Source organism: Bombus vosnesenskii, unplaced genomic scaffold (assembly GCF_011952255.1).
Source record: "Bombus vosnesenskii isolate JDL3184/JDL3185 unplaced genomic scaffold, Bvos_JDL3184-5_v1.1 scf7180000013678, whole genome shotgun sequence".
Lineage (NCBI taxonomy): Eukaryota > Metazoa > Arthropoda > Insecta > Hymenoptera > Apidae > Bombus > Bombus vosnesenskii.
In genome coordinates, this window is record NW_022883178.1 from 4,617 (window position 1) to 13,709 (window position 9,093).

The 9,093-nt window shown below is 33.5% G+C and overlaps 1 protein-coding gene and 2 pseudogenes across 1 annotated transcript; all 3 read right to left on the reverse strand.

Annotated features, from left to right (window-relative positions):
- Nucleotides 1–2,059: 2,059 nt before the first annotated feature.
- On the reverse strand, nucleotides 2,060–2,645 carry LOC117238877 (annotated as a pseudogene).
- On the reverse strand, nucleotides 2,579–3,697 carry LOC117238880. The gene is made up of 2 exons (XM_033504089.1): nucleotides 3,027–3,697; nucleotides 2,579–2,786 (listed from the first exon to the last, which is right to left on the reverse strand). Exons 1-2 carry the CDS (start codon nucleotides 3,695–3,697, stop codon nucleotides 2,579–2,581), a joined length of 879 nt encoding a protein of 292 aa, XP_033359980.1.
- A 178-nt stretch (nucleotides 3,698–3,875) lies between these two features.
- LOC117238881 lies at nucleotides 3,876–4,675 on the reverse strand (annotated as a pseudogene).
- Between the last annotated feature and the right edge of the window lie 4,418 nt (nucleotides 4,676–9,093).

A 9,093-nucleotide genomic window follows, 5' to 3' on the forward strand; every position in this document is an offset into this window, starting at 1 on the left:
AATATATCTTTTGGTCATTTTCATATTTCGGAACATTATTCGGAACGACCAAATTATTCATTAGGTTTATCGGAAAGGCATGCAGTTATAATTGATCGTAATTCAATAAAATTCTCAAGTTCGGAAATATTTCATTTTAAATATCCAATTTTCAACATATCTAGTGCCTCTAAACCAACAACAAACAACACTCAATAATTTTCTCATTCCATTTTCAATCATTATAATGTACAAATTCCTCGATAATCAACTACGTTTATACTTCGTCACTCTACAAAGAAATTCAATCAACCTGTAACCATGATTTCCATGATAAGCAAGAAAATTCTTCGATCGAACTCTAGTCCTCTTTTTCCGCCTCAAAACGCTTCTTATATGTACCTTACGAAGGAGGCTTGATTCTTATGTTCCGAACCTAGCTCAACTGTCTTTTACCGACGGTGCAGTTTTACAACCGATTTCTAAAATCCTTCAACTTGACCAGAATAGATCAGCGTTCTTCGTCGTGTCATCGAATTTCAGCGCCACGCGGACGATCTTGCCTGGAAATGCCCCAGGTTGGATCACAATCGTTGTTCCAAGTGGATGAAATGCAATCCGCTTGATTTCGAACTCCAGCCAGGCATTCAGCCGGATCTCTTTGTGAGTTAGAGAAATTACATAGCCGGTTCCTCCAGGTACTTTGATCTTTCGATGGAAACAGCCAAGTTTCCATGATAGAGTGCAAAATGACGGAGATGGTTCGATTACCTTCCAACGAACTGAAAGATATTATCACCGTATTAAGTTAGTCACTAATCGTCAGTGCGTATAAAATGACATTCTTTCAAACGAAGCTTTAACCGCATGTAGTTTCTTCGAAACATCCTATTATTCAAACAAAGTGAGATTGAACATTATCAAAATAAAGTTTTATTGAAATAAAACTTTTAATTTATTTGTTACTTTATTTTAGGTAGTATTATTTGATTTCACTAGGAAAATATAAAGATGTTTATGCATATTCCTTTTCGTATAATATTTCTAAAGTTTCGCGTTGCTTGACAATTTTCGTCTTCTAATAATTTTCTTTGTGTTCTATTATTATTCCAAATGATCAAATACTTCGGAAATAAATTGTTTGGAAATAATTTATATAAAAAGTAAATTTTTAATTTCTAAACAAATTTAATTTAACCAACTAAATTTATTTATTATTTGCAGTAAATATGTAAGCTATTTATTCATTATTTTTAAAATAATTAATTTAAAATAATAAAATAATTCATGCATTAAGAAATTGTGCGAGTACGATAGGAGATACCTTTCATATTTTTGGAAGGTCAAATAGCTTTGATAGCAAAAAATAATGGAAGGTAAAGGAGCTATCGGTTTTACATCTCGTTTTCCTATTACGCTTTTTACATTCTATCAGTCTTATGGCTTATCACCTTACTGCCTTCTCTCTTATATCTATCTAAACTCTTTTCCTTATCTATCTCTCTTTTCTTATATATCTACCTCCTCTCTTATCCACTCTATTATATTGCACTCCATTATATATTCTGTCTCTAAAACTATGGCAACTTTTGGGATTTTGCCTCCTTATTGTGCATCCTTATTGTCGTTCCTCCCCGTCTTATATTGCCCTTCTCTTCTCCATTATTGTTTTCAATTCTATTAATCCTTCTCCAATCTCGTTTAGTATTTTTTCTGTATCCTTTGGTCCTCCCGTTATTTCAAATTCTTTTATTACGTGTCTCAGGTCTTCTTCTTTCCTTTTATATAGTCTGCATCTTTTTCCCCCCTCTTCTTTCCAGTATTCCTTTGCTTTGGTCTCGTTTCCACATCTGAATCTTGCTAATATTCTTTTGTTCTTCCACTTCATCCTTCCTTCTAAGTATTTCGGTAACTCTTCTTTGGCGATTTTTCTATAATGTTTATTATATTTTGATTCCCTTATCCTTTTACCCCCTCTCTTCTGCTTCTCTCTTCCTCCTTTCTTCTATAATTTGGTCTACTGTCATCCTTTCTTGCTCTTTTCTTGCTTCCATCTGTGTCCCTTCATTTCTCACCTCTTCTAGTCCGTTCTTTCTCTTTTCTCTTCTTGGCCATTTCCCCAGTTTTTCCCTCTTTCCTTTATGCATTCCTTTACTAGCTCCTTTTTTGACTCTATGGCTTTCCCTTCATACCTTGCTGCTCTTCTTAATGCTTTTTCTTTGATTTCTGTTAGCTTGCATTCTTCTATCAATATATAATTCGGTGTTGTCATATCTAAACCTAAGATCCATTTCACATATCTTCTTTGTATTCTACGCAGCCTTTCTTCCATGCTCCAGCCCCATACCTCTGTTCCAAACAGCGCCACTCTACCAATGCTCCAAACATCTTCATTCTCCTCTTGTAGTCCTGTTTGAAAATTCTTTCTCCCACGCTCCATGTTTTCTTCATTGCTATTGTTGCTCTCTTTTTCCTGCCTTGTATGTGTTTCTCATCATTGCCGTTTTTCTATAGTATGTACCCTAGGTATCTTATCTCGTCCACTTCTTCTAATTCTCGCTCTCCCCGTTTCCATTTTCTTTGTCTCCTCTTGTTCTTTCTATTTTCGAAAACTACTATCTTGGTCTTTTCCGTGTTCAGTTCCAATTCGGTTTCCTTTAAAAATTTTTCGAATTTCTTTAGCATTTATCATCATCAGCACAATATCGTCTGCATATGTCAATGACCATACCTTCCTTTCTCCTACCACTATACCCCCGACTTGTCCTTTCCTTAATTCTTCTTCTTCTCTTTGTGCTCTGTTCCTTCTAAAATTTCCATAAAGTGATTTTTCCGCTCTTCTTCCTTTATTTCTTCATCTATACCCTCTCTTCTTCTTCTATATTTATTTATATATTCCCACGCTTCTTGTTCTGTTTTGATCTTCTTGATTCTCTCCATTTCTTCCTCTTCGTGTCTTTCCTTTCTTTGTTTGCGCCACTGTTTGAATGCCTTTTTTCCTCTATGAGCGCTTCTCTACTGCATTTTCCTTTCATAAACTTTGTTACCTTTTTCTCATCTCTTTTTTCCTCTCTTTCCACTCCTTGTTGCACCACACTTTCTCTCCCATGTCCCATTTCCTTATCTTCACTTTCTTCTTTGACATTGCTTCATTTATCTTCCTTTTGATTTCTGTCCACATTTCCTTTACTGTTCTTCCATTGCAAGTCCAGTCTTTACATTCCTCCAAGTATTTTTCCACACTTTCGTTTGTCCATTCCCCTTTCTCCTTCTTTTCTTCTTCTTTTTCCTCATTTATTCGTAGTTCCTGCCCCCCTATTTCTATTTCTAACGGCATGTGGTCTGACTCTGTTCTTTTTCCTACTTTCATGTCAATTATTTTCTCTATCGCTTCCTGATTGCCAATCACATAGTCTATTACTGAGTTTCCTCTCTCCCCAATACAGGTTCTCTCTTCCACTTCTTTATGTCTGCCATCGATTATCGTCCAGCCTTTCTCTTCCAGATATTTTAGCAGTGTTCTTCCTTCCATGTTTATTGTCTTGTCTTTTAATTGTCTGTTTTTTTCTTTCCCTAGATCCTCGTTTATCGGCCCTCCCTCTTCTCCCGTTCTTGCGTTCCAGTCTCCGCCGATGATCATCACTTCCTCTTCTCTTCCGTCTACACTTTCCTTTATTTTTCTCCATGCCCCTTTTGTATCTTGATTATAAACCACCATTATCTTATACGTCATGTCATTGTATATTATTTTTCTTTCAACTATATTATCACTAATTTCTTTATATTCTATTTCTTTTAGTTCTTTATTTGTACCCGTTGTTATTCCCCCCTTTGCTCTTCCTTTTTTCCTTACTCTCAATGCTGCCCTACATTTCCAGTCGAATTCTTTGGGTAATCTATATTTTAACTTTGCCCATTTTCCTTTTTCTATCCATGTTTCCGTGAGTCCGATCACGTCGAATGCCTTCAGATATTCCTACACCTCCTTGTCCTTGCTTATTAGCCCTGCTACATTCCAGAAGCACATTTTCTTCCCCTCTCTTTCTTTCTTCCTCCAGCTTCTGTTCGTTTTCGTTCCACCTGTTCCATTTGTTTTCTATTTTTAGTTTCTTGTATCCTATCTTTACATATTCGCCCTTTTCCCTTCTCTCTCTGGCTACTCTTCTTATGTGTTGCTGTACCTCCCTTTTTTTTCTTGTCAGATCATCGTCTATGTATACACCCTTTTCCAATTTGCTTTTCTCCTTCATTATCTTTATTTTTTCCTTCATCAATTTCATCGTCGCCACTATTATTGTGTTCTTGTCCTCACCTTTACCATATGTGCTTTATCTATTTCTGCCCCTATCCCCATTTTTTCGTTTATGAATTCCTTTACTGTCTCTTCATTGCTTCCTTCGTTCCAGTCCGCTCCTTTGATTACTATGTTTCTTCTTCTTTTCTGTCTCTCTCTGTCCTGTCCTGATCCTCCTCAATTCTTCTGATTCTACCCAATAATTCTTTCTTTTCCTTTTCCCACTCTCCTTTCTCTCTGTCTGTCTGTCTCTCTCTCTCTCTCTCTTTCCCTTCTTTCCCTTTTCTCTTTCATTTCTCTCTTCAGCTCCTCCACTTGCCTTTCAAATATATCTTTTATTTCCGTGATTATTTCCTCGAATCCTCTTTCCATTTTCTCTATTTTTCCCATCATTGCCTCCATTCCTTTCTCCCTGGCTGGTGTCTCTTTTTCTGTCGAGCTGTATTTGTCCAGTGTATTTTTGGAGACTGCCTTATTTCCCGCTTTACCAGTGCTCCTTGGTCTTCCCTTGTTTGTCGCCATCTGCCTTTTCTCTACCTTACTTTGTTTTGCCGCGCTTCTGGCCTAACCTCTTCTTTTCTAGTTTTTCTTATTTGTAGTTCTCTCTCGTTCTTGTCTTCTTTTTCGCTTTTCTTTTGCTTTCTCTTCGTATGCTCACTCTTTATTTCCCTTCTTCATGCCTCTTTACGCTTGCTTTTCCTTTTTTCCTTCACAGCTCACTTTTCCACAGAACTCTCCGTCCGCGTGTTACCCTCGCCCTGAATCGAACCGAAAATCCTCATAGTTATACATATTCTGATTATTCACAACAGCCAATAATAAGGATTTGATATTTTTATAGAAAATCTTCGTAACACTCAATACGTAATTTATGTAATTTTTTTTGTTCAATGTGATTGATAATTGACGATGTAACCAGATTTAATATATGATATTAGTCAAATTTACACCTCCAGTAGTGTTTTAAGCTTTCTATATTTCATATTTATACATCCTGTCTGGATATATCGTACTGCATACATAATATACAATGTGTGACACATAACGTGATCAATCAACTAGCGAGTGATTCGTTTTGGAGGCTTCGTTTCTGAGAAAACTGAATTTGAAAATTTATGAAGTGTATATGAACATGGTTGACTCCGGACTGGGCACGAACACATAATCAATAGGGCGTTATTCTACGTGTGAAAATAGGTTGAGAATTTACAATAAATATTTCCGCAAGACGCTTTGTTTCAGAAAAAAATAAATTCGAAAATTTATCATACGTCTGCACTGGACCAATTCTTAATGCAATTTTCTAGAGACAGTAGACTTATTTTGCATGTAGAATCACCTCCTAGTCTGCTGACCACTGAACGTGAGACATCTTGTACATTCTGATTTACTTCTTCAGTACTTCTTCACTGAAAAAGATTAAAAAGAAAAAAAAATAGAAATTTATATAAAAAGATAAAACACTGTAAAAAATTCTGAATGAACAATTGCGTAAAATTTAAAGTTATACAATTATAATTAAATTACTTATTATAGACATTGGATTAAAAGGTCTCGCTCGCCTACTACCCTGTCGAAACTGAATTTATACGCTCGAGTTCAAATGAAATTTTCTCGAACCATATATACCGTTAAATTATAGTTACGCGAGACATGTGTGCGTCAAATATGTGTTTAGAACCAAATGGTGTTTGCACAGATATTACCCGAAGCATATTTACATCAATTATTACGCTATATTAGTATCGAGTCTGGTGATCTGCATTCATAAAGAATATTATATTACGTATACGAAAAGATAATAAGATTACAAATAACGTATTACGAAAGTGACGTTTTATAAATGAAAATGTACATTTTTATTGAACATTGTTAACTGAACGTAAAAGAATGACACTTTTAAATCTATTATAAGTACATCAGTCCATTTATATATGCTGTATAATTATTCTTGTTTTTGTTCTATACGCTTCTGTAATACGTTTACTATCACGTGATAAATAATTTGATACAATATTTAATATGCTTGAATTCCCATTATCTAAACTGTCAAAAAAATGTTCAAATAAATAATTTTATGATAGTATATACTATATTTGCGCAAATATTAACATTTCAACGATATAACAATAGAAATGAAGGATGATAAGGTAAACTTCATCTAACTATATGTTAACAATTTAATGCAAATAATATTTAATTTAAATTATACATTTAATATTTAGTGTAGATAATGTCTAACAAATAATCCTTTTCATATCAATATGTTGATTGATTTAAAAAATACAATTTTTGAACAAAATCACTATTTACAGTAAAAGCTCGTGATCGACAAAATATTAAAGTATTTTAAAACAAATTAAAAATATTTATAGATTTAACTCGTTTATATAACTAACTCAAATTTACTACTTACTTTTTTCTAGTATATTTTTTGTTGTACTACATTTTTATCTTGAAATAAACTTATTTGCTTTGTTATACTATATATTTTATACATTGAGTATAAATTTTCATTTCAGAGAGAACCACAAAATAGATAACTTAACAAGCGAAGTTTTCATGAAGCAGATATGATGGGTACATTTTTGTTGATTTTCCGACATTAATTTTAGTCTGTGATTTAAAAAATAGGAAGATTTAAATATGACCTACATAATTGAGAACGAAAATAATCCATTAGATACAAAAGTGTCTTTTAAAGATAAGCTAATATGTTGACGAAGTTTCGTGGAAGCCAAAGGTATAATTACTAATATAAGTAATATGCTAATATTTTCAACATTTTGATATTACGAGGAGTAGTGAATTGGAATTTTTATAGGATATGAAAAAATACGCGTTTAACTCCAAAAACAATTTTGATAACATAAAATATTGATAATATATTGAATTTTAAAACTTCGTCGCTGTGAAAAATAGGAAACATAACTTAACGTCATTTACATTTATTAAACTTTATAACGCGTATTCATGCCAATACACATGGACTGCAAATGATAATCGTTTAGTGATAAATTGGTAAGGATTAATCACGTTAACGTTTATAATCACCAATTGAGGTCAAATTTTATCAATCTATCACGTAAATTTTGATCTTTTACAATTAATTTCTTCTAATCCTAAAATGATACAATAACAATTTTTGTACCATTTCTACCATAAAATTATTGTACGGTGGTGAAAATTAATGTAAATGTTTTAAATATAAATATTTGTTTAAAGAAGCTAATAAACACGTTTGATTTAGAATCAGTTTTATATTTATCATTTGGTCACTTAAGAGAATACGTTAATTAATAATAGTTTATTAAGGCTAAAATTTTGTATTGTTCGAATATCGTGTCTAGCTAAAATCAGGCTGTAGCAAATAGCAAATCAGGGTTACGAGGCGAGACGCACCGTTTCACCGTTCATTTAGCTGAACCAGGATACCAATACATTAAACGCGAGGGCTGAAACGCAACAGGATCCCTATCTCTGCCAAACAATATAATTCAGTCTCAGACACGATATTCCGCCTCCTATCTGGCTCGTATGATATCTCTCACAGCCTGTTGGAATTCGAGTCACAAGCGTTGAACGATTACAGAGAGATGGTTGATCGGTTGATGAATCGCGATCGACGCAGCTATGAACGAAAATTCCAACAGCTGCAACCGAAATTAATAGAGCGTACGAGAATATCCATGATGGAGGTTGAAACTGGCTGATCATAGTAAACAATCAGGATACACGGATGAAGGGACGTCGTCTTGTCTGACTCTGATTAAACGACTCAGTTGTTGTAGTTCTTGCTGTTGTTTCAGTTTAACAGATCTACCTTTCTCAGTTATTATAAAGACCAAAATAAGCGATAGTTTGTCAATGCTAGAATAATCCACTGTATAACTGAGAAAGGTAGAACTGTTAAACTGAAACGACACCAAGAACTACAACAGCTGAGTTGTTTAATTTTCCTTTGTATCAAGAAAGTTGTTATTAGATCGTGGATTTTCAGGGATTTATGAGAAACTTATGTAATAATATATAATATATACCTAGAATTCAAAAATACAGCGAAGAAGTATACAAAAAATATATAATGGGTTGTTTGTAGCAAAACATAAGATTCCACTTATTATTCAAAAAGTTATACAAGAATTGACTCTAGTCATATTTTGGAATTAACACAGAACCAAAAAAGAATAGTTTTTAGAAATTCTGATTCCTTATACAAGTTATATGCTAAAAGTTTTGCATATTTGTTTTAAGAATCAATATCAATGACATAATTGTTTTCAATCCTTATTTGTTATGTATTTAAACTTTAAATTCAAAAGTTATAATTTATAAAAAAATGAAATCTACGATCGTATATTTTACAAATTTATGGAAATTTTACATAAATTTATATAAGAAAAGCTGATTTATACCGATAGTTTTGTTCATCGTCGTGGAGAAAATCACTAAAATGGTCCTCTTGTTCCACTATTAAAATTTTGGAAAATGAAATAAATTTATACTTAAATTATATTTCTTAAGTTGCGCTAACAGAAATATGAATTTATATAAAAATTAGTAGATTATCTTATTACTAATAGTCTAGGTATGTTACGCCGCCTAAAACATCTGCACGCCAGCCCGCGCGACCGGACAACAACCGACCTGCATAACGTCACTTCGACCCTCAATAAACCTAAGGACCCACCATAACTTTCACTTCCCTGCATTGTTTCGCCATATGTATTCAATCCGTTGTCTTGAAGAATTTCTAAAGCTTAAAAATATGCTCGAAACACAGTCGGTTTTAGAGGTGTCCTTGGGTTTATTAGTCGCCT

Coding starts and splice junctions, on each gene's coding strand:
- LOC117238880 (XM_033504089.1), bottom strand. CDS start 3,697: ATGGTGGTTTATAATCAAGATACAAAAGGGGCATGGAGAAAAATAAAG. Junction 2,787..3,026: donor AAAAAAGAGATGAGAAAAAG/GTAACAAAGTTT, acceptor TGGAAATTTTAG/AAGGAACAGAGCACAAAGAG.